The 26,109-nt window shown below is 40.3% G+C and overlaps 2 protein-coding genes across 2 annotated transcripts in view; one reads left to right on the top strand and one right to left on the bottom strand.

Annotated features, from left to right (window-relative positions):
* Positions 1–21,598, bottom strand: part of Etfdh (electron transferring flavoprotein, dehydrogenase) — a 24,980-nt gene extending 3,382 nt beyond the window's left edge. Inside the window, exons 1-10 of the mRNA NM_025794.2 lie at positions 21,349–21,598; positions 16,372–16,509; positions 15,569–15,798; positions 11,670–11,751; positions 11,138–11,256; positions 8,755–8,832; positions 7,831–7,977; positions 6,453–6,593; positions 4,743–4,886; positions 2,630–2,798 (exon numbers count right to left, since the gene is read on the bottom strand). Coding sequence (NP_080070.2) covers positions 2,630–2,798; positions 4,743–4,886; positions 6,453–6,593; positions 7,831–7,977; positions 8,755–8,832; positions 11,138–11,256; positions 11,670–11,751; positions 15,569–15,798; positions 16,372–16,509; positions 21,349–21,382 — 1,282 coding nt within the window. The 5' untranslated portion in view covers positions 21,383–21,598. The remainder of the gene's footprint in view (positions 1–2,629; positions 2,799–4,742; positions 4,887–6,452; positions 6,594–7,830; positions 7,978–8,754; positions 8,833–11,137; positions 11,257–11,669; positions 11,752–15,568; positions 15,799–16,371; positions 16,510–21,348) is intronic.
* A 311-nt stretch (positions 21,599–21,909) lies between these two features.
* On the top strand, positions 21,910–25,651 carry 4930579G24Rik (RIKEN cDNA 4930579G24 gene). Its single transcript, NM_029482.1, has 2 exons — positions 21,910–22,187; positions 23,960–25,651. Exons 1-2 carry the CDS (start codon positions 22,008–22,010, stop codon positions 24,113–24,115), a joined length of 336 nt encoding a protein of 111 aa, NP_083758.1. The 5' UTR covers positions 21,910–22,007; the 3' UTR covers positions 24,116–25,651.
* Positions 25,652–26,109: the final 458 nt, after the last annotated feature.

Genomic DNA, 26,109 nt, shown 5'->3' on the forward strand with positions numbered 1-26,109 from the left:
ATTAGATCTAGGGCTTGATGAACACTGGGCAAGGGCTACGTCTAGTATGGTGCGTTTACTCTTTAAGGGAAACAGCTGAGTCTTAACTGACTTGCACAAACTACAAAGTGATTATACTCTTTAGTTAATGGTTTTCTGTTAAAAATTTCAAGGGATTTTATTCCTTTTTATACCACTTAATTCCAGGGTTATCTGGTACTATGTATACATAGTACAGCTACAATATGGCTATGGTTCCATAAGGAACAGTACTTGATGGAAAATGAAGAGAACATTCATTTCATGAAAAAGAGAACTACCTCTTGCATTTCATCTTGTCTATCCTGCCTTGTCTGGAGCATCTTTTACTGGTTTTTTTCCTCTTTTTTTTTTTTTTTTTAAAGATTTATTTATTACATGTAAGTACACTGTAGCTGTCTTCAGACACTCCAGAAGAGGGAGTCAGATCTTGTTGTAGATGGTTGTGAGCCACCATGTGGTTGCTGGGATTTGAACTCTGGACCTTTGGAAGAGCAGTCGGGTGCTCTTACCCACTGAGCCATCTCACCAGCCCGGTTTTTTTCCTCTTAAACAAGCCTCTGTGCTTCATCCTTAAGATACCTGAAGGCCTAACCAAGCTGCACTTACTGGTTTTTCAGTGCTTGGGACCAATCAAACCCAGAGTCTTGTTCATGCGAGGCAGTCTTTTAACCATTGAACCATACCACAAGTCCCCAAGCTGCAAGATATTTCTTTTTTTAATTATTATTGTATATATGTGAGCACACTGTCACTGTCTTCAGACACACCAGAAGAGGGCATCTGATCCCATTACAGATGGCTGTGAGCCACTATGTGGTTGCTGGGAATTGAACTCAGGACCTCTAGCAAAGCAGTCAATGCTCTTAACCGCTGAGCCATCTCTCTAGCCCTGCTAATTCTTCGTATAAGAACATTAGTTATCTGTAATTCTAAGGACTAGGTTTATATTCAAAATGTTTAAAACTGAAAATGAACAAGTCTTTGCTGGAATTTTTGTCCAGGTGCCAAGAGACAGTAGATAAATTAAGCCAAATCTATAGTGTGTCACGTGATGGCACATGGTAATAAACAGTTCAAAGTGGGCCGTGTGCATTCCAATTGGTGTGGTTTAGAGAGGCTACCTGAGAGTGCTGTCTGAACAGAGGCAAAGAGCATGAGGGAGAGCATGCACGGCATGTTCAGGAACTGTAGCCCAGTGGCTGCACTGCAGGACTGTGGAAATGAAGTCAACCGCTGAGGGTATGGCTTAATGGTAGAATCCTAGGTTCAATCCCCAGTACTGGCAAGGGAAAACAAACAAACAAACAAACAAACAAAACAAAACCCCCTAAAACCAACCAACCAACCAAATAATCCCTACCCTGGCAACCATAGCGCTGAGGTTCCATTGGCAACACTTTATGTGATTACAGTGTTTCTTGCAAGCTTTTTTTTTTTTAAAGGTCTATTTGAATATATATATATATATGCTCTATGTACACCTGCATGCCAGAAGAGGGCATCAGATCCCATTACAGATGGCTGTGAGCCACCATGTGGTTGCTGGGAATTGAACTCAGGACCTCTGGAAGAGCAGTCAGAGCTCTTAACCGCTGAACCACCTCTCCAGCCCCTCTTGCAAGCTTTTGAGAACAGTAAAAGCACTTGCCAAGTAAGCAGAACACCCCGCATAAATGTATGAACGTATAAGAACTGATTTCCAAGTCTGATACTGAACTAGAGATGACATGCGCAGTTAGGAACATTTAATATTCGTCCAGAAGGCCTGAGCCTGATTCCCAGCCATATTACGTGGCTCAAAACGGCCTCTAATTCCCAGCTCCAGGGCGGACTCTGCAGGAACCTGCACTCATGTGCATAGACCTACATACACAAGTAAACAATGACAGTTAAAAACTTTTTTGAAAGTTTTCTGACCTTTAAATGCGCACTATGGTTTATGCATGCCTAACATACATATTACATGTACTATAATGATAGTAAAAACAATAATAATAGTAAAAATAAATAGTAGCAAATATTAATAGTACAACAATAATAAACTAATAGTAAAATATGGTTAATATTCATACATAGTAATATATAGTATATAATATGTAAATATATACTATGCATACTTTTTTATATATAATATATAGGCAAATAATTCAAAAGTATACATAACAAATTATAAATATGTAACATACTATAAATAAAGAAAAATGAAATTCAAGAGAAAACTGGGTTTCAGAATAAGAAACTTGCTAGGGATCATTTTATAACTAATTGATTTAGAGATAGGGTCTCATTGTATAGTCTGGACTGGCATGGAACTCATAGGAATCTGCCCATCTCTCCTTTGATTCACAGTGTATGCCACCATGCCCAGTTAGATGGCCTCTTACTTTACTATGGTAATAGGTGGCTGGGGCTGGAGAGACGGCTCAGCGGTTAAGAGCACTGACTGCTCTTCCAAAGGTCCTGAGTTCAATTCCCAGCAACCACATGGTGGCTCACAACCATCTGTAATGGGACCCAATGACCTCTTCTGGTGTGCATGAAGACAGCTAATAAATCTTTAGAAAAGATTTCTGACTGTTAGTAATTCTTTCATATAGGAGTTTCTCACCTGTTGTCTTTGACTGGAGATTTTCACTAGTTAGTTGCTTAAAAATTGATTCTGCTGCCAAACTTCCACTTTTCATTGCCGTGTGGGTACCTTTGATCTTGGGGACATTCATGAAACCAGGACTACAACCAATTAGTAAGCCACCAGGAAAAGTGAGTTTTGGTATGGACTGAAAAGAGATTCAGAATAATACATTTGTCAGCTCAAATGAGGCAAAACAAACAAATACGCCAAACCTAAAGCTGTAGGGCAAAGGACAAATACAGGAGTGTGGCAAGGGAAGGGTGCAGCGGGACATGTAGGCTTAGGACTTTGGCCAGTTCTCTTTTTTTTTTCCCCTATCCCATGCCTGACCTCTATGGGACAGATTTATCAAAACAATATATTTAAAATAACATGCTTTTATTTATGTGTATCTGTCAGAGTTGACACATTTCCTAAGTTTGGGTGAAAATTATAACTTCTTTTACATTATTTTGGGAAATGATCCCATATCTTTATTTTAGTCTGATATGCAGCGGTGAAGAACATACTCCAGTGACATTAAGATGTCTAGGTGCTACTCTAAGCAAACTGAACTTTGAATTTCTGATAAAACAACCAATGTAATAAAGGTATCAGCACTCCAGTTAGCCAACAAAGGTATGTATATTGTCTAAGGAGCAGGGACAGAAGTAAGGACTGCAGGGGGCACATACTCCAGGGTTGGTCTTTGTTCATTCTCAGTTTTTCTTCTCTAGGGGCTTTCTAGATTCAGCCATAGACAGGCCTTTGATGAGAGGGTGATGGAGTGGCCACAGTTCCCACCAATGGTAGAATTCTAGAGCAAGAAGCAAAACCTGAGTGCAGGAGGAGTCAGGAAAAGATCATGCCTGGGCTGCTGAGGTAGCTCGGTGGGCAAAGCTTGCTGTTGGACTCGGTGACTCGAGCTCAAGCCTCAGAATCCACAGTGGATGGAGCAAACTCACTCCCATTAGCAGTCCTCTGACCTCATGCATGTACACGTGTGTACCTGCACACATCTGAATGACCTTGTTTATAATAATACCGGATTGACTTCCCTTAACTTTATGAATTATTGTTATAGTACCAGTGTCTTCAAAGCTGTATTTTAAAGCACCCTCCACGTTACTTTTCTAATAGATTAAAGAAAACCAAACACCAATTTCAAAATAGTTTGATAATCTAGACTATTAGAGGCAGAAGTGATCATGTTTTAAATATGATCCTGAAAGCAGAGAAGCCATCTTCTTCCAGGTCATCGATCTAATGTTTAGAGCTCTTCTCAGATTACCTTACCTGTCTAACTGATATTTTTCATAACAGTACTAATAGCTTTTAGATGGCCATTTAGTTCTTATTTCATCATTTAACATTACTCAAAAAAATTAGTCATCTTAAAATATTTGAGTGTATACTAACAGAATAACTAGTACAATCCTACCAGGCTACATGAAAAACTCAGTTGGGATAAATCATTTTTGAAAGATACATTTCCTTTTCAGTTTCCTGGTGTAAGTAAAGGAATAAAAGGAAATAGTGTGAATGACATTTTTTGTTTTCTAGTAAAAAAGTAAACAAAAGGCCCATGAATGTACCTCTAGAAATATACATATGTATTTTGGAGACAGGGTCTCACTTATGAATTCTTGTCTGGCTTCAAACTTAGGAAATCCACCTGCCTCAGCCAACCAAGTGCTGAGGTTAAAGGCATGCACCTCACACCTAATTAGATCAATATATTGGTTTTTTGTTTCCCTTTTATGTGTATGAGTGTTTTGCTGTGTAGCTGTGTACCATGTGTGGGCCTGGTGTCTGAGGAGGTCAGAAGCAAGTGTCAGATGCCCTGACCTGGAGTTGTGAACATTGTGAGCTGTCTTGTGGATGCTGAGTCCTCTGCAAGAACAAGTTCTCTTAACCACCAGGCTATCTCTCCTGCCTTCAATATAGTCTTGAAACTAAATTCATGGTATACTGTAATTACTACGTTGTGCATAATTGTATAAGTATTTTGTTAGACTCCTTAAATTTTTGTCCTATGAAATAAAAATTATGTTCTTAATTGGTTATTTAAGTTACAAAATAGCAATTGAGAGTGGGTGCTGGGAGCTACCTGCAAGCCGCCTTCATTGAGCGCTCGGGCTCCGTAGGCTATCCTCTTCCCGCCTTCCAGGGTTGGCTGGATGCTGGGATGATGCTTCCACCTCTGGAACTCTCGGAATGGACTCAGGTACGGATTCTGATAGTCGAGGCCAACCTTAAACCAAAACCAAGATTAAAGCAGAGATAAACTCTACACTGAGGGTAAGAAAGTAAGCAAAAGGGTAATAGGCATTTATAACTACGAAAACTTTAAAAATTAAGAAGACACCAAGAAACCATTGTGCTTTGGAAATCAAAGTCCAAATTAAGAAAAAAAAAGATTCTCAAACCTATTTGTAAACAAATATCCATAAATGGAGTTGTGATTACATTACTTATTTATTGATACCAACTCTACTAGTAAGATAATAATCCAGGCTGGGCAGTGGTGGCGCACACCTTTAATCCTAGGACTTGGGAGGCAGAGGCAGGTGGATCTCAGTTGAAAGTCAGCCTGGTCTACAGAGAGTTCCAGGATAGCCAAGGCTACACAGAACCCAGTTTTAAAAAAACAACAAAGAAACAACAAAAAGACTAATCTAAATTACAGTACTACTAGGGCAGAATTTAAGTGATGTAAATTGTATTCAGAAAAACAGTGGGAGGAAGTACAGCTTTTATAGCAGTATCAGTGCTGAAATTAATAGCTACACCTTTTTGCTTTTCATACGACTGAGTCACTAGGGTAACTACCACAGGGTGACACAGTAAAACCTGACTGATGGTGTTAAATTATGTACTGAGTGCATAAATTTAATAATGTAGCATGTAAAAGGATCATGACACTACACCTTGACATTGCTGTCAGCTATGAGATGTAGAAACTTGATAGTCTGCATTGTTCAAAATGTTTAAGATATTAATTTATTGCTATAGCAATGGAAGAGGTAATTGGTTTTTTTTTGTTTGTTTGTTTATTTGTTTGTTTTGAAATAGTAGGTTCAGACTGTGGGCCAATTTTATTTTTAGTAGTAGCGTGGCATAGTGGAAGTGGGCTCTAAAGTCAGCATCAGGCATGAATCCTGCCTCCAACATTATGGTAGTTTGAAAGAGAATGGCCCCCTAAGGTTCATATATTTGAAGGCTTTGTTCCCAGTTAGGTTGAACTGTTTGGGAAGGACTAGGAGGTGTGGCCTTGTTGGAAGAGGGTTGCAACTGGAGATGGGTTTAGTGATGTTAAGGGATTAGAACAGGCCTAGTCTCTCTGGCTTCAGACTAGGGTGCAAAGCTCTCAGCTACTGCTCTAGCACCATTGGTGATCATGCACTGTAAGGAAGCCCCCCATTTAAGTGCTTTCTTATATAAGAGTTGCTTTGGTCATGGTGTCTTTTCACAGCAACAGAACAGTAACTAAGACAAGGAGTTACTGTGGCATTTGGTTAGACTTATTTTAATTTGCTCACAATAAGGACATGCTTCATAGCACTGGATGGCTACAAAATTGACTGACCAATCTCCGCAAATCTTCTAGAACAGTGCCTAGAATGTAATCAATGGAGTAGTAGTATTACAGCTAAGTAAGTTGGTGAATATCTACAGTAGCCATAGAGATTTTACACACTGATAAGTGCAAATGTCAGCTTTCTAATGGAAAAGTATTCTCCAGGTTAAAAAAACCCTATTTTTCACACTGATCACTCTCTACCTCTAGTAAAATCTTTTGCAACGGGAGATAACTTACCACAAAGCCAACAGCTACTAGAGGTTCACCTTCATTTAAGTGGTAAAGGAAAGAGCCTCCATAAGTATGTCTGTCCAAGGGCCAACCAACAGTGTGATCTACTCTTCCAGGTTTCCACTTCTTTTCATCAATAATCCATAACTAAAACCAAAAAACAAAGTCCATGAGGTCTTACAGTATTAATTATATTAATATTATGTAACATGTAATACTGTGTAATATTAATTACATGAAAGCGCACATGAAAGCGCACAAAAATTATTTTGTACACTAAAAAGTATTATAATCAAATGATTGCCTGTTAAACCAACATAAAGAAGTGGGTCACAAAAGTTATGAACCCATTAGCACTTCAAATGAAGAACTTCTTTTGTGGGAGTACAAAAAAAAAATTATTGAAAATTTTCTGTAGTACTGGCTACGTAAGCGCGCTCACTGTTGCAGGCATGGGGAAATCAATGGAGTAGCACAATTCAGATCTGTCAGTTTACCTCTCTTACTTCAGCCATCTCACAATGGGATCGTTGTTCACTGCAAGCTTTTTTTTTTTTTTTAATATTTTTATTAGGTATTTTCTTCATTACATTTCCAATGCTATCCCAAAAGTCCCCCATACCCTCCCCCCCACAATGCAAGCTTTTATTCACAAAATATTGAATTGTTTATTTATTTATTTATTTTTGCAATGCTGGAGATTGAAATCAGACCCTCATACATTTTAGGCAGCACTCTATGACATCCCAAGCCCTTTAAAATACATACATACATACATACATACATACATACATACATACATATATGCATGCATACATACATACATACATACATACATATGCTGGTCATGGTAGTGCAAAGATTTCTTAAAATGGTAGGCAGGAAGATTTCTTAAAATGCTTAAATTAGCTTGGGATGTAGCTCAAGTAGAATGTTTGCCTAACATATTCAAGGTCCTGAGTTTAATCCCTAGCACTGCAAACAAAGTTTAAAGGGTTAATAGAGTATAGAATAAATTAAGAAAATATACATTTAACTTTACTAAATTTTAGATCAATATACAGTGTCTATTTCCTGAAATATTTTCACATAATTTTGAATAAATAATTCTTTTTAAGATGTGGCCATTCTAAAAGCAACACATGAGACAGCCATAGAAGGGCAGGTTATGAAAAATATTAAGGTTCAAATATTTTCAAGTTTACAAGTTACTGTAGATGTAATTTTGGCAATCATTTGACCTGTTTAGTTTTAGTTATAAGGAACAGCTTAGATTAATGAAAAAAAAATGAAGTGTAAAATTAAATCAGCATTATAAACTACATGATAGTACAAATTAAATCCCATCATTTAAGATTAAAATTGTACAAGCAAACCAGGATACCTCCTTCAAACCAATTCCGTAAGTCTGTGCATCACAGCTGGCCCTCAGATCAAATTTCTTATAAAGCTGCTTGGCTAGGTGTCCATGGCAACCCTCTGCAAAGACTGTGACTTTGGCATGCAGTTCCAGTCCTCTCTCAAATGTTGTCTGAAGAGCAAAAACATGTTAAAAAACAACAATATTTGATAAACTAAACAATAATTTAGGTACACAAGACATGGTAGACCTATGTACTGGAAGGAAACTATCGGGACTGTCTATTATAAGTAGAATCTACATTTCCATCTCCGTACATTCCTGACTTTGCTTTTTCCATCAGAAGCAAAGGCCGTCCTCTTACTTATGAGTCATGAAAAGAAAATATGAATTAGATACCATAGAGAACCTAGTTACATCTTATCTCTGCCTCCTGAGTGCTGGGATCAAAGGCGTGCGCCATCACGCCCAGCTGTAATTTTTAAATGTGAGTGCTGTCTGCATGTACACATGCATGCCAGAAGAGGGTTTCAGATCAGCTGGGAATTGAACTCAGGACCTCTGGAAGAACAAGGCACCACTGCTCTTAACCGCTACGCCATCTCACCAGCCTAGTTACATTCATCCATTTAAGCATAGGTAGACTGCACTCAACATGTTATACTTGTGTTGAGCTCAAACTTGCCTCCGTTTTTTTTTTTTTTTTTTTTAAGCAACTGTAAAAAACAGTACTATTCTTAATTATATTCTAAAGCCCACATATTGTGCGGCTTATAGGAAGACCTAAACATTGAGCTTGAGTTGGTTCTTTTTGTTGAGAAAGGATCTTGTATGTAGGTAGCTTAGGCTGGTCTCGAACCTCAGCCTCAGCCTCTCATGTACTGGGACTGCAGATGGGCAGTGTGCCCTGCTAGCTCTTGTTCAGCACATAACTATTAAAAGGTATACCTTTGGTGCACCATCCTTTTGTATGCCTACATCATTAGTGGCGATTCCTTTTACACTACCATCTTCATGATAAAGGACCTAAAAATGATAAAAGTAAATTTATTATTATCTCAGATTCATATTAACTTTGACATATTTGAAATGATGATGATTACAGTTTATTTGTGAAGCAAGAAGGGGCCGGGGGAAGTAAAAAGCATAATCCTGAAGTTGAGAAATTGTACTATTCTGACATTCTCATTTGTTTCCTCTAGAGGAAAATGCACTCTGGAATCACATGAGGCTGTAAGAAGGCTAGAGGGTGGAGACTGACCCAAGGGTAGTAGCAATGGAGAAGCGGGTACAAAAGGAACTGAGGTCTGGCTCGGAGCACTAAACCACACAATAAAGCCTGATAACTGTTGGGGATTGGTTCTAATGCTTTCAATTATGCTGGGAAAATTAGGAATCTGCGTGCCCAATTGGTTTTTGATCAATCAATAAAGAGCCAACAGCCAATGGCTGGGCAGGTAGACTGAGGTGGGACCTTTGGATTTTCGAGGGCTAGGAACTGGGAGAGAAGGAGGAGGAGAGAATCACCAGGACTCAGGGTGTGGGAGAAGGATGGGACGTAAGAGCTGCAAGAGAAAGTCAACCAGTCATGTATGGATTTGGGTAGGTGGCCTCCCTGATTTGGTCTGTGGTAACAGGGCAAGGTTTAGGAGTCTCAGCAGTACTGGAGGGGAGCGTTTGCTAGCAGGAGATGGTTTAGGAGTGCCGTGCCTTTGAGCATTTAAAAAATTAACTGGTGCCCCTGTGTGTGTGTGTGTGTGTGTGTGTGTGTGTGTGTGTGTGTGTGTGTGTGTGTGTCTGTGTCTGTGTCTGTGTCTGTGTCTTTCATTTGAGAACTCAAAGAGCTCTTGGGTGGGTAGCTGGGAGTGTGACCCTCTGGGAGCCAAAGTGGTGTAACTAACTACTGCTACACCTAACAACAATCAGGAAAGAAGCAACTAAAAGAGAAACCGTGTTAGTGACAATTAGTATATACACACAAAAGGAGATACCAGGTACTTAATAAGTTGCCTACCTGAGAGTCTGACTGGAGTCCTATCAAGAATGTTTAACAAAGAAGCAATGCAAAATCTCACACTGAGGTCTAAAAACCCAAATGCACAGGTATGGGTGGGAAACAGAAATTTTTAGCAACAAGAACCTATATCTTTTACTTGGCTGTGGTTTATAAAAAAACTGAATTTTCTCTGACACAAGGATAAAAGAATTTCTTCTTATCCCTCTCTCTTCTTTCATTATTTCTTCTAGTCAAATTTCTTCAAAATTTTTTATGTGTATGTTTTTTTTTTTTATGTCTATATTTTATGTTTTGCCTGAATGTGCATGCTGTGGCTTCAGAGGCCAGAAGAGGGTGGTAGATCTCCTGGACACGTGTGTGTGCTGGCATGTAGGCGCTGGGAACTACACCTGATCCTCTGGAGAAGCAGCCAGAGCTTTTACATGCTCAATCCTTCCAGCCCTGTCCTTTCTGTGACAGAGTCAGGGTCTCATTATATAGGCCTGGATAGCCTCATGTAGACCAGGCTGGTCTCAAATTCATAGTGATTTGCCTGTCTCTGCCTCATAAGTGCTGGGATTAAAGGTATATCATCATGCCCAGGTGCCTGGTTATTTAAAAGGATATTTCTTTCTTTGCCTGTTAAAATAGTGGTATTTTTGATTTATTGCTCATTGACTATTAAATTGATTCAAACAATTTCTTTACAAGTTATGAAGATTCTTTTGTATTTTTAAATTTAGTTTCTCAGGGTCAACAGTTTGAAATGGTTGCCAAAAACTATTGTTTTGTGGGAACTAACAAAAGACATTTTTAGAATGAAGAATAATCTACATAAAGCTTGAACTTGTTTATTCTTCATGGTACTATTCTTAAAAGGGGAAAGGAATGTGTTCAGTGGAGGGCAACAATATTGAGAGCAATCAAATTACAGAGCATGGTGGTTGAAAGAAGTGAGACTATTAGCCTGGGAAACAAAGCCCTGGTGAGTAAAGGTGGGAAAGAGTGAGAAAGAGGAGTGCCCGTGGAAGAGCGCACAGCCTTGTTCTGCAAAGCACACACAGCAGATGATTTCCACTGAATACATGAAAAGATGACCATGAGTCCACACAGAGAGTTCATATCCCCATGGTGCTCACTCACATGACAGGGGCAACAGAAGAAATTCAGTTCCTCTTTGGATTAGCATTTTTAGTATTTTCCCCAATCCTGCAATTCTAAATTCCCAAGAATTTTCTAAACAATTTACCTCTGTAAACTTATTGGTTGACTTTTGTAAGAAAAAGAGATTGTTTCCTATAAATGTTAAAACAAACAAAACAGATCTATACAGACCTCAGCAGCAGCATACCCAGGATACACTTCGACTCCAAGAGCCTCTGCCTGTTCTCCCATCCAGCTCACCAGATGTCCTAGGCGTACGATGTAATTGCCATGATTGTTCATCGGAAGACCTGCAATTATTTATGTAATTTAAGATCTGACATTATATTGCTATGGCACTTCGACAATCTAATATAGTTAATTTTAAAAAAAATCTAATCAGTGTGTACTGCTGCATAAAAACACACATTATCTTCTTGGCTTTAATGACATTATTTGGTGAAAGTTCTAGTTTATTAGAGTAAAATCAATATTAAAGCCTGAAATTAAAAATTCCTGGCTGGCTTTCAAGGCTCTTTTAGACTAGAAGACAAAAGAACTGCATTCTAGTCTGGCTTTCTCCTTAGCGAGCTGTATCTCTGGGCAAGCCCTTCACATTCCTGGGCTTCTGTTTTCTCATCTGAAGAGGAAAGTTCTTCCTCACTGAAACGCAGCTCCTTCCGGCTGTGCAAGCCCATGATTTTATGACTCTGCCATACTCTACCTGGAAGAATTGGCACAGGAATTCTGTGTTTCTCTGTTAAAATGGCAAACCTGTCTTCTGTTACAGGAGTATTAAGTGGAGCCTAGGAACAAAGGAGAACAGAAAGATGTTTCAGTTGTATTTGTAGGGTAAATATGCATTTTTAAAACCCTCTTAAATTTAAAGAGAGAAGGGAAAAGGAACTCCACTCCTTTTCACTTTTCTTTCAGCCTTCCTTTGAAAACCTTGTAACTAAAATTGTTTTTATGTCTGTTGGGAACAGATAGAAATCTTTTTCTCTTAAACACGTGTAAGGGTGTTTGCCTGTATGTACAGCTGTGTACCGGTTATGTGCCTGGTGCCCACAGAGGCCAGAGAGGACTTTGGAGTTAGAGACAGTTTTCAGCCGCCATATGGGTGCTGGGAAGTGAACTGTGGTCCTCTGGTAAAGTAACTAGTGTTCTTACCCACTCCTAAGATGGAAATCTTAAAAGCTAACCCTCAGCTCTTTTCCAGATGCCTCCTGAAACATGTTTGAACTGTGTACATCATGTTTCCCTGTCTCTGTGGGCCTAGGTGTCTGCTCCAAATTAAAATTCCCTGCCTTGTTGGAAGAAAAAAAGCTTAGAAAAGGGATAAAGGCTAGCAGCATGCATTTAGAGCTGACCGCTGTGTTGGGAAGGAGTGCACTAAGGAAACTTTCAGATTATAGTTTATTCCACAAAAAATGAGTGTAAACATTTATATACTTATTTGACCTTTATTAAGGGTATTCACAAATATTCTAATTTTGGATATAGGACAAATATAACTCATCCTACAAGAGAAACAGTTGAAAGTAAGATTTTAACCAATTTCATGTTAATTTTGAAAGCAATGAGACCTAACATTGAGTCTTCCGTATGTCGTACTCGTAGCCTTTTCTGCTGAGATTAGAGGAAACCACATTATTTCTTTAGAAAACTGATTTCAGGCACCAGAGAATTGGCTCAGTGGTTAAGAGTGCTAGCTTTTATGGAAGATCTGATTTCAATTCCTAGCACCCACAACCATCTGTAATTCAAGTTCCAAGGAGATGCAATGCCCTCTTCCTAAGCTCTGTGGGTATCAGGCATAGTCATGATGTAGGCAAACACTCATACATAGAAAATAAGATCTAAAATAAATTTTAAAATGAAAGAAGGTTAGACTTTCCTCTTTGGTTTTTGATACTGCATTATCCCAGAAAAGTCTACATAATACTTTACTAGGCATAGATTTAAAACAACAAAGTGTTATATTTTATTAGGTAAATTCAGTATATAAATGTGACTTATAGGTAGCATTATATAAAAATAGGAGATATGGACTGGAGAGATGGCTCAGAGGTTAAAAGCACTGGTTGCTCTTCCATATGACCTGGGTTTGATTCTCAGAATCCACATGGTGGTTCTTAACTGTCTGTAACTCTAGTTCCTAGGGCCCTCTTCTGACCTTCAAAGGCACCAGGTATACAAGCGGAGCACAACCATATATGTAGGAAAAACTCTCATATACATAAGATAATAAAATAAGTAAATACATAAACAACTTGGGGGGGGGGGGGAGCTGGAGATATGACTCAGCAATTAAGAGCACTGACTGCTCTTCCAGAGGTCCTGAGTTCAATTCCCAGCAACTACATGGTGGCTCACAACCACCTATAGTAGGATCTGATGCACTCTTTTGGTGTGTGTCTGAAGATAGCGACAGTGTACTCATATACAGAAAAATAAGTAAGTGATATTAAAAAATTAAAATATATGAGTTACTATGTGTGATGGTTGGTATGTGTTTGGCCCAGGGAGTGGCACTATTATTAGGTGTGGCCCTGTTGGAGTAGGTGTGTTACTGTGGGTGTGGGCTTTAAGACCCTTAGCCCAACTGCCTGGAAGTCAGTTTTCCACTAGCAGCCTTCAGATGAAGATGTAGAACTCTCAGCTCTGCCTGCACCATGCCTGCCTAGATGCTGCCATGCTCCCACCTTATTGATAATGAACTGAACCTCTGAACCTGTAAGCCAGCCCCAAATATATGTTGTCCCTTAAAAGACTTGTGTTGGTTATGATGTCTGTTCACAGCAGTAAAACCCTAACTAAGACAGAAATTGGTACCAGCATAGTGGGGTATTCCTGTGACAACCTAACCATGTTTTGGGGAGCACTGTGGAAGGACTTTGGAACTTTGGACTAGAAGAGCCATTGGGTGTTAAGAGCTCTGTGGGATGTTCTGTAGGAGCTTGGGAGATAATGTTGAGAACAGTGCAGATGATGGAGGCCTGGCTTGTGAAATTTTAGAGGGAAGATTAAAGACTCTTATCAGGGCCATTGCTGTTTTGATTGTGAAGATTCTGTAGTTCTGGTTAGCTGGGGCTGAAGAATCAGCTGTGATTAACAAGTACTAGAACCACTAGAGTGAAGCCTTTGCATTACTGGGACTACTGATGCTGGTTAGCTGGAGCTAAGAAATTAGCGGTGATTAAGAAGAGACCAGCATCATTGAGGTGACATCTTCTGGCAAGTGTTTTCTGAGAGCACAGAGAAGCTGTGTTCCAGAGATAGCCAAGGTTGTACCTCGTGCTGTGGCTGGACTTGGTAACGTGTTAAAAAGTCACCCAGGTGGTACTGGTTTTGAAGGCATGAAGGGGTCATGCAGAGCAGCTGAGGCTCTGCACTGTGAGAGGCCATAGAAGGCCATTGGTGAAGGTGCAGCCTCAATTGCAACTGATGGCCCAGGACTGAAGGGGTCATGCAAAGGAGTTGAGGCTTGACACCATGAAGAGAGCCTATGAGAGGCTATTGGTGGACTGTAGTTACAGTGTAAGACAGCAGTGTTTTGGAGATGCCAGTACCATGAGATGGCCACCAAGAACAGCAGCAGCAGTGAAGTGCAGGCAACTGGAGCCTAGAAGACAAGGTGTGTGCTACAAAAGGCAGGGCTGAAGAAGTGACCCAAGCCCTGGGAGGAGCCCAGAAGATCATGAGTGGATCCCAGACACTGGAAAGTTAGAGTTTGATTTTGCTTTGACTGTGACTTGTACCCTGATATTTTTCCCTCTTGAAGAAGAAAGTATTTTAGTGGAGCCCACAGTTAAGAGACTCTAAATTGTAAAAAGACTTTGGATTTTAAGAGATTGGATATTTTAAAGGGAATGAAATTTTACTATGTAAGAATTTGTACTTCCTTTTGTTCTAGAGCTTTTAGGTGTGCTGTTAAGCTGCTAGTGTATACTCTCTCTAGTTTCTAGTCGGCCATCATTGGGAAGAGAGGCCCCGTGGTCTTGCAAACTTTATATGCCCCAGTACAGGGGAACAACAGGGCCGAGAAGTGGGAGTCGGTGGGTAGGGGAGCAGGGGAGGGATGGTATAGGGGACTTTCGGGATACCATTTGAAATGTAAATGAAGAAAATACCTAATAAAAATTGGAAAAAAAATTTGTAAAGACCGTGGGACTTTTAAAGTTATTTAGATCTTGGGGATGAGTAAGAAAGTAAGGGTGAGGCTTTAATAGTGATGTGTTTGTGTGTCAAGTTGACAAGGGGGTCAAGTTATAATTCTGCTACTTCTTGTTTTAGATTGGGTCTTGCTATGTAGCCAGGCTGCCTTGAGTCCTTCAACCTTCTGCCTCTGCTTCCTCCACTGTAGGAGTAAAGAGCATACAAATATATTTAGCTTCCTGGCTATTGTTCATTTGTGTGTGGTGCTAGAAACTGAACCCAGGTCTTGCTGCACATGTTATACCACTTAAGCCTCAGGCTCCTTTTAAGTTAAAAAAAACCCTTAAGTATATATATTTAATACCTAACAATTGAGATTTCCATGACAAGGGTTTCCTTTACTTTACTAATGTGAAAGTAGAAACAGCACAGAGCAGACCTCGTGTAAGAACCAGCTTGCCCTACCCCTTTCTCCTTCCAGTCTGGGAAGAGCTCTTTGAAGGCAGCTGGATCAAGACAAGCCCCTGAGAGCGTGTGTGCTCCGATCTGAGCAGCTTTCTCCACCAGACACACACGGATGTCCTTCCCCTGTTCAGCAGCCAGCTGCTTTAGCCGAATAGCTGCAGAGAGTCCTGCTGGGCCGGCACCAACTATGACCACATCTGCTTCTTCTGCAAACCTCTCCATATTCACTCCTGGGAGGAAAACATGTTAAAGATCAGTTGTGGGATTGATATGACCATGTAAGTCATACGCTGGTTTAGGATACTTTAAGATGTACTTTCGTGTGCTCACTATGCTTCAGAGTATAATTTATAGATATTCTCTCTGGGCTATGGATAATAATTATAGTAAGTCTATACATTGATGAGTTTTAGGTTCTCTTAGGTTCTATTTCAGTATGTATCTTATTTTGGTTCCTATGAACAGACTTTTGGCTTTGATATCCATTATTATAAATTTAGAAGGCATGGTGGTACACCCTTATAATCACAACAATTGGGCAGTAAGAGCAGGAGAATCAGGAATTCAAGGTCATCCTGTTATATTCAGGAGTTCAAGGTCAGGCCATTACATGAAGTCCTGTTCTAAAAGAAACAAATGAACAACCACAAAAGTTTTACTTAAGCAGCAATATGTAACACACTTGATAAAACTGTGATATACTGGATGCTTTTAAATTGTCATGAAAAACAAAATATTAAGACCAACAGGGTAATATAAAGTATCTAGGAAAGTCTCAAGAGTTTATGAAAATTGTCGCCTACCTTCCCATCTTTTGTCTTTCTCCCGGGGATGAACAGTGTAGTGAGTGGTAATCTGAGGTACAGCAGAGGTTGAAGAACATCTTGGAGCACACAGAGGTAGGCACTTCTTAATTTTTAAGGCATGAAACCAGTGATACGCTGCATAAAAATGAAAAGTATCTTTTTAAGAATTAGTTTCCATCTGTTGTAGACTGAAAAATCTCTAAGCTGAATGAGTTTCTCTGTGTAGCCCAGGCTGTCCTGGAACTCAATCTGTAAACCAGGCTGGCCTCGAACTCAGAAATCCACCTGCCTCTGCCTTCCAAGTGCTGGGATTAAAGGCAAGTGCTACCACTGCCCAGCTCTGAATGAATATTCTTAATAATTAACACAAATCAAAATGGAAAATTATTTTTCTTATGAGTGATACAGCTAACTTTTGCTCATGAAGCAAAATTTCAACTCTTTTAAATCATTTATTTTATTTTTATTTTATGCATTCATGTTTTGCCTGCACACAAGTCTGTGTGAGGGGGTTGGATCCCTATACTTAGAGTAACAGACAGTTGTGAGCTGACATGTGGGTGCTGGGAATTGAACCTGGATCCTCTGGAAGAGCATCAGGTGCTCTTGACTGCTGAGCCATCTCTCCAGCCCCATAATGTGTTTTTTGTTGTTTTTTTTTTTGTTGTTGTTTTATTTAAGATTTATTTATTTTATATATGTAAATACACTGTTGCTGCCTTCAGACACACAAGGAGAGGGCATAGAATCCCATTATAGATGGTTGTGAGCCACCATGTGGTTGCTGGAAATTGAACTCAGGACCTCTGGAAGAGCAGTCTTAACCGATAATGCACCTCTTCATCTAAAATTTACAATCTTAAAACAAGTGAGAGACAGTGTAATAAAATGAATGGCTGATAGTATAATAAAAATAGATGCAGGGGGATAGTTACTCATTAAATGGCATAAAAATAGAAAAAAATATGTTTTTTTGTTGTTGTTACTTTTGTTTTGCTTTCTCAAAAAAAAAATGAGCAAAGGATGTATACATTGCTCTTTATGTCAAATGAATTCCACTCAATCCATTTTTTTTAATTGTTTGAGACATGGTCTCATATAGCCCAGGCTGGCTTGGAACTTGTTAAATAGATGAAGCTGGGTTTGAACTACAGAAATCCACCTGCCTCTGCCTCTGTCTCCCAAAGGCTAAAATTAAAGGTGTTCACCACTATATCAAGCTTAATCACAATTTTTTTTATAGAAAAACTTATAATACTAAAGACTGTGATTATATATTCACATATTTTTTGATTCTTTCCCTACTGAGTGTGGACTGGACCTTTCTAGTTTCTAATAAGTGGAATATTAAAAGAAAAAAAACTAACTTTACAGTAAAAATATTATAGTTATAATTTGAATTAAGTGAATCAAATGGTATTTGAATCAAATACCATTTAAATATGACCAGCATTACAGTGATATCACATGCTATTGATATGATATGAGAAAGATTCATTACCTTTGTGGCACACACCCTCAAAATCCTTACACCTCAGTCTAATCAGGAAATCATGAGAAACCACCAAGTAAATTTAGACTGAGAGGCATTCAATAAAATGCTTATATCAAAATCACAAATGACAAGAAGCAGAGGAAGTGTCCCATGAAAATAGATGGAGGCTAACTAAAAGCTACATGGACTAGATCCTGAACCAGAAAATGGGAACCTGAATAGTTTTGTAGTATAATAACATTTCATCAATGTTAGTTTTTTGTTTTTGTTTTTTGAGACAGGGTTTTTCTGTGTAGTCCTGGCTGTCCTGGAACTCACTCTGTAGACCAGGCTGGCCTCAAACTCAGAAATCTGCCTGCCTCTGCCTCCCAAGTGCTGGGATTAAAGGTGTGTGCTGGGCTGGTGAGATGGCTCAGTGGGTAAGAGCACCCGACTGCTCTTCCGAAGGTCCAGAGTTCAAATCCCAGCAACCACATGGTGGCTCACAACCATCCGTAATGAGATCTGACTCCCTCTTCTGGAGTGTGTGAAGACAACTACAGTGTATTTACATAAAATAATAAATAAATCTTTAAAAAAAAAAAAGGTGTGCGCCACCACCGTCCAGCCAATGTTAGTTTCTTAGTCTCCATATTCACCATGATTATATATGATGTTAAGTTTGAGAAGGACACATGGGAACTCTATTTTCTCTGCAACTCATCTGAAAGCCTAAAGCAAGTACAAAATAAAAAGTTAAATAAAAAATACAGTGATAGGCAGATCGAAGACTGAAATACAAGAGCTACAGCTATTCAGATGGGCATGGTGATGTCTTTAATCCCAGTACTTAGAGGCAGAGCCAGGGGGATCTCTGTGACAATAAGGCCAGTCTAGACTACACAGGGAGTTCCAGCCCAGCTAGGGCTACACTGAGACTCCGTTTCAAAAACAAAAACAATTATGTGCTTCTTAACAGGATCAGAACCTTCCTAGTAACGATTTCAATGGCTATGTACATAGAAGCCTGTGAAACTGTTTAATTTCCGTCACAATAGTGAGGTCTTTTCTAACTTGGACTATGTCTTATAAAGCATCTACAAGTGAGGAAACTTTTGTAAATGGACTGTAAAAAGTAGTAAAGACAAGGAATTTCATTTTGACTATATAATTTACACTTTCCTGGACAGGATGAATGGTTAAGAATTTTCCATTTTAATACTATGTCTTGGATGGGGTGTGGCTCAGTTGGTAGAGTGCTTGCCTAGTTGGATCCCCAGTACATCATAAGCCATGTGGTAATGCACAGTGGGGAGATCAGAAATTCAAGGTTATCTCCAGCCACACGACAATCAGATTATAGCCAACCTGTGCTATATGAGAACCTGTTCCAAACAAAATATCCCTCATAACTTTCTGAGATGTGAAATAACGATAAGCCCTATTTACATCAGACAAATAGGAATTCAGATAGTTTCTTCTAATACTTGTCAAATTCTGAGAACAGTAATTGATCTGAAATTATCTCTGAAATCATGGAACCTGAGGCCATGGTAAATTTTTTCTTAATTAAATAGAAAGAAGAAGGCCGGGTGTGGTGGCGCATGCCTTTAATCCCAGCACTTGGGAGGCAGGGGCAGGCGGATTTCTGAGTTCGCGGCCAGTCTGGTCTACAGAGTGAATTCCAGGTCAGCCAGGGCTACACAGAGAAACCCTGTCTCAAAAACCAAAAAAACCAAAAACCAAACCAAACCAAAACAAAAGAAAAACAAAAGAAAAAAAAAGAAGACGAAATATTTTTAACAAATTATTCTTATATAAACTAATTTTATTTTTACCACCAATTACATGGTTAATATTTTTAAATATTTTAACAAAATAGTTTCTCAAGTGATACCTGGCATCAAGACAATAAATTTGAATGAAGTGGGGAAAAAAAAAACATTTGGAGTAGAAGTCTAATGTCTTGTAAATACTATACATTTCTTTTGATAATTTTAAAGAGGTAGGGAAACAAATCTTCCCTAGCTTGTTTTGCACATTAAAAAGTATTATATTGCTGGGCAGTAGTGGTGCAGGCCTTTAATCCCAGCACAGGCAGAGGCAGGTGGATGGAGCTCTGTGAGGTTGAGGCCAGCCTGGTCTACAGAGCCAGTTCCTGGGCAGCCAGGACCACACAGAGGAACTCTGCCTTGAAAAAAAATCAATCTATCAGTCGATGATATTGAAATACTTTATTAAGTCCAAGATTAAATCTTTTTTTTTTTACCCTAATTCACGGGGGAAAGATATTTATAAGTACTTATAGGCAAATTTGGTTGAGTTCAAACATACTATCATCATTTAAAAGGTATTTATTATACCCTGTAGTTTACCATATACAAGTTATCATTTACTTCTGAAAATTCATTCTATTATTTGTACAGCTACTAATTTGCTCGAGAACAGTTGGAACCGTGGCCTCTGATTCCCACCAGAGAATTTTAAAAAGGTATAACGTTTATTCCTTTGCTTAAACGAGCATGGTATCTCTCATGACCCATCTGAACATTTAGGCATAAAGACAGAGTTCCAGTAGAAAGCAAAGTCAGAGTCACTGAACACCGGATCAGCCATACACGACATACTTAGCACATTTAGTTGTCACCACTAGAGGTAACACTGAGTAATGAAAATGTAACAAATTAGCGTTTAAAGAAAAGTCACTGACTAGATCCAAGACTGCATCTAAATTAGACTGTAAACTGATGGCTCTCAAAGCATACCATCTTCTGTGGATAATAGATGCTTGGTTTGAATATACACCATATTGTTTAAACAAGTATACAAATACTTGTTTAAAAATCCCACAGCCAAATTAACTTCAGTAAAGATTTATATTAAGCCAGTTACAACAGAATTCAAGATCCTCTAAACTTCTGTTTGAACGAGGGGGTTGTTTTTAAGTAAAAACTTAAAACTATCCTGCAACTGCTTTAAGAAACACCCATAACAGAAACGCCTGGTGTTAACTCTGGATAATGCAGAAAAAATTCCGACTCCAGACATAATTGGTAATATATGAGTTAATACGATATGAGAGCTCAGACTTCAATTAAGATTAGACTATTATGGCTGCAAAGTCAGGTCAGAGCCAAGGCGAAAACCCACACAAGTTTTTCTTTCTTTCCCATTCCTAATAAGGCGGCAGATAATACCTGAGCCTTGAGGTAAAGATTAGGAGCGGCATTTGGGGGAACTCCACCGAGGGGGCAGTGTTGACAATTTTCTCTTCTCATGACCTTTAACCTAGATGATAATTCTGCCAACTGGGGCAACTCCAAGGTCGGTAAGGTAGGGTCGGCCACCAGGCGCTGACAGCATTGACCTTTGCCCTAGTTTAGCCTAAGACAATAGACAAGGAAAGAGATGCTGGCAGTACCCCGGGTGTGGCCCCAGTCTTGTTTTGTCCCAACTTATCCACCTTGCTCCTTCTGTCCCCACCAGGAGTTTCGTCTCACCAGGGCAGGACAGCTTGGTTAGTCGCACCAACATGTTCAAAGTGACCCGGAGACTTGACCAGATACAAAGGAGAGAGGCGTGGGTCTGCGGCTTGCCGAGGGTGCTGGACTTCTAGGCTACGAGGGGCGCCATCACCTGCCAAGAAGCCCCGACTGCTCAGCTTCTGTCAGCGTCTGGGCTCTGCCGACCGCCCTTGCTTCGCGGCGTACCCGCCCCTCTTCTGCTTTGCGCCGGCGCCACAGAGGACACGAAGGCCAGTAAGGTTTCCGGGTCACATACAAGCCAGGAAAAGGCAGAAGACTCCATCTCCCAGTCATCCTCAGCCAGGAACCTAGTGTGCAGAAGAGGCCGACAAGCTCTCGCGTGTGCGCATGCGCCCTAGAAGCATAGCGAGGCTGATTTGCTAGGCATTCTGGGAGTTGTAGTGTTTAGCTCCTGGAGCTGTGCGCAGGAGCCTGGTGACGCCTGGCTTGATATCTGATTGGCTGTCTGGAAAAAATGAGACGTACTTGGGGTCCAGGGCAGAGACAAACGAGAAGATGGGGCGGGACTCCGTGTGGGAGGAGGCGGAGCCTATGGGCTTTGGGCGCGAGCGGTCGAAAGGCAGTTGGTGAGGGTTCGGTTGCTTGATCCGGTCCAGTAGCCCCAGCTCACTCCCATGGCTGACTCTGAGGAGTTTCGGGCTTCTTCGCCGCCGCCGCCGCCTCCCTCATCTCCGTCGTCAGGCGCCTCTTCGTCGTCCCTCAGCATGCCAGTGAGTTTGGGCTGGCGGGATCCGAGCAGGAGTCCCGGTCCAACCGTGGACCCGCTGGAGCAAGTGGAGCTGCAGATCGGAGACGTGAGTGTCGCCGTTGCGGCTGAGAGCTGATTGCAGCTAGGGTGCTCCTGCCTGCGGTTCTTGGAGTTGAGGGCTAGCCTCGGCTCTCTCTTCCCGCATCTTTCTTTCCTTCTCCTTCTGCTAGCGGTCATCCGCAGCCCCGCTGCCAGGATCCTCTCTCCGCCTCCTCCCATCCCTCGGAGCACTTTGGGCGGTCATAGCTTGCCTCCTTGCCCATTGGTGCTTTCTAAGGGACTCGAGCTTGTGCTTCTAGTTGGCCACCAGCCCAGGGCCAGCTGGTGATGCTGTTGTGTGTCGCTTACTTGGCTCTGTGTTGGACTTGAGTGGACCAGGGCTAATCACAGCCGGCAGATGGATTTGATAGGACAGTTTAGAACAGAATCTTGCAATGCAAAAATTCTGTAAAGTTTTTGTTCAATCTCGAATTCCCAGAAATAACTTCCTGACCCCAACACGTATAACGCTGAGGGGTTGGAGGGTCACAGCGGCACTTTATTTATTTATTATTAGGTATTTTCCTCATTTACATTTCCAATGCTATCCCAAAAGTCCCCCATACCCTCTCCCACTCCCCTACCCACCCACTCCCACTTTTTGGCCCTGGCGTTCCCCTGTACTGAGGCATATAGAGTTTGCCAGTCCAATGGGCCGTTCTTTCCATTGAAGGCCGACTAGGCCATCTTTTGATACATATGCAGCTAGAGTCAAGAGCTCCGGGGTACTGGTTAGTTCATAATGTTGTTCCACCTATAGGGTTGCAGATCTCTTTAGCTCCTTGGGTACTTTCTCAAGCTCCTCCATTGGGGGCCCTGTGATCCATCCAATAGCTGACTGTGAGCATCCACTTATGTGTTTACAGTGGCACTTTATAAGGACTCTTTGAGAGGGAGAAAGGACTGAAGTATGTAGCAGACAATCTTCCTGGAGAGGGTTGTGGAATAACCACACAAAAGATTTGGAAACTAGAACTGGCTGACAGGTTTTTATTCTTTTGTCAAAAGAGATGGCTGAAGTATTAGTCCAGGTCCCTCCCCCCAAACAATACAGGTTACAAATAAATGTGAACAATAAATGCTGACATGATATAAAAAAAGTGTTATTTTATATTTTTTGGTGAAGAAAGCATTTGATTTAAAAGTGAGTTTTTCATAGCTGTGTGTGATTTTAGATGTTCTGTCAGCTCAGCTTAGAGTATAAGTTCTTTGATTTTATTATTTATTTACTTATTTATAGCTCAAAAATAAGTGTTCATGGGTGAAAATAGTGGAACAGGGCTTTTCTTACTTCGTTACCAGGCAAAGTGAGGAAGTCCTTTGGATGGCTCTGCCACTTTTAGTCAAGAGGTTTCCAGGTTGCCTTGGGGAAATATATGAGAGTTGGATGTGTTTTCTGTTAAAAATACTGACTTGTCATATTCAGTGAGTATTTTTATGGCAGGTATTCTTCCTTAAAGTTACGTTATGAAAAAATTTAGAGGCTCTGAGTGCAGCTTGGGTAGAGCTGTGTGCCTCCCCTGTTCTGAGACTTCGGCTTCAAGAAAGAACCAGTGTTTTTTTTTTTTTTTTTTTTTTTGAAAATTCATTTCTTTTAAAGAAAAACATGTGGGCATTTGATTGAAGGTTTTAAGCTATATTTAGACTATGAAGTTAGATGAGGATTTTTTTTTTTAAAAAGCGTGTGTGGGGTTCAGGGTGTAGCTCAGTGCTGGAGGTCCTGGGTACCAGTACCACAAACAAACCCGCTTGACTTTTCTTTCTTTCATTAAATTGTAGGCGGCGTTTTCATTAACTAAACTTCTGGAAGCCACGTCTGCGGTATCAGCTCAAGTGGAAGAACTTGCCCTGAAATGTACAGAAAATGCACGCTTCCTTAAGACGTGGCGCGACCTCCTGAAAGAAGGCTATGATTCCCTGAAACCCGACAACTGACTTGCCGATGTAGTCGCGTAAAGCCTTGCACAGGACCTATTTGCACGTAGAGCACATGGACGCGGCTGCCTGTCTCCAGGCATTTAGACTGAGAATGGGACTTTTCTTGGTATTCTCGACTTGGTGAAAGCAGAATACTGGGCTCTTTTATTTGCTTGTGTGTTTTCTCTGATATGGCAGTATTTTACCTTAGATGCTTTCTGCCCTCTAAGCTTTTGTCGACTCCTTTATGAGAGCTCATTCCATCCGTAAGTAATGTCGCAATAGTGCCTCCCTGCACCCAGGTCATCATTTGTTTTGTGAGAAGATGACAAGAATGCTTGAGTTGGGAGTTGAGCGCGGTGTGTCTCCTAAGGCGGGCGATGAGGATTTCGGGTGCGTGGTCCAGCTCCACAGGACACCTATTGGAAAACTGGCGGTGGCCCTTACTTACTTCCTTATCCCAGTGCCCACAGCCAGGTCACAACACTCACTGTCTGTGAATGAGACTCGATGAGTTAATTAAAGCTACTTTTGACTCCTGTCTTTTAGGATGAAGACTGTTTCTCTAAGAAAACTGTATGAATCTAAGCTTCATTGACTTGAAGGAAAAATTCTCTCTTTCATTCTCTCTATTTTAATGGGAAGCTGACATTTTTTTCTGTCTTGAAGCAGTCTTCCTGGGAAGCCCAGGCTCCTGTCTTAGGGGCCAGGACTACTGGTACGCAAGACAGTTTTGAATTTTGATGATGATCTTCAAATACATTTTTTTGCCGGGTGTTGGTGGCTCACACCTTTAATCCCAGCACTCGGGAGGCAGAGGCAGGCAGATTTCTGAGTTTGAGGCCAGCCTGGTCTACAGAGTGAGTTCCAGGACAGCCAGGGCTACACAGAGAAACCCTGTCTTGAACCCCCCCCCCCCAAAATATATATATTTTCTCATTCTACGAGTCCATTTTTAAAAAGCTTTTACTTCATAAAATGAAAACTTTTATAGAATAATACATGTTTTTCTATTTTTATAGTTAACTACTCCCATAGTTAATATTTCTCTTGTTGTTGGTGTTCTATATATGTTCAGTTGCTGTGTTTGAAATACCTTATCTAATTTATGGCTGTATGCTAGCTACTACTTAGTGGAGTTTTGCAAGTTATTTACAGAATTCTAATGTTGGTTTCCTGTCAGACGAGGATAGTTTAAGGCCCCACCTTATCTGTACTGTGTTTTCTGTCCATCTGTCCATCTGTCTTCAAGCCATGGACTACCTTGATGCACAAGACCTTGAAGTATTGATGTGATGTCTGTGTAGATATGTTGATGTGAATAGAACTCTATTCTGAAGTCTCACTGGGGAGCTATGATGGGGACAAATGGATGGACAAAGACTAGTTTCGACATAGTCATAGTTAGTGATTTTTTTTTTCTTTAAATTAAGCTCACACAACACATATAGTGTGATTTCTATACCAAAGGATGCTTATTTCTGTATAAGAGAAATACTTATATATTCTGAAAATGCAATTTAAAAATTTATAAAAATAAATATTACAAGTAAATTTCCGTTTCTTTAGACTCATTATTTAAAACTTTATGAGATAGTTCAACCATAGAGAAAAGGCCAATGATTTAAAGAATTCTTGTGTATTTCCATGCAGGGTTAATTAAGTTTATAGTTTTATTTTTCAGCTGTCCCCTCACCCTAAGTGTTAGACTCACTGGAACTTTCCATTGCTACCTCTTACACCCATCCCTTGTTTTCTCACCATAGCCACTCAGAAGTATTAATTTTTTTGTTAATTTTTGATTAAATGGTATTAAATAGTTGTTGATTTGTATCCCCTGCTACTTCAAACCCTGCTGAAGACTGAGCCCAGGGCCTTGTGTGTGCTAAGCAGGCACTCCCTGGGCCCTTAATTTGTGTTTTGAAATTTCCTATACTTACAGATATTTTGTTTTTGAGACACTGTCTTTTAATGTAGGCTAGACTGACCTGGAAGTTGTCACATAGCCAGAA

This window comes from Mus musculus, chromosome 3 (genome assembly GCF_000001635.26).
Source record: "Mus musculus strain C57BL/6J chromosome 3, GRCm38.p6 C57BL/6J".
NCBI classification, from domain to species: Eukaryota; Metazoa; Chordata; class Mammalia; order Rodentia; family Muridae; genus Mus; species Mus musculus.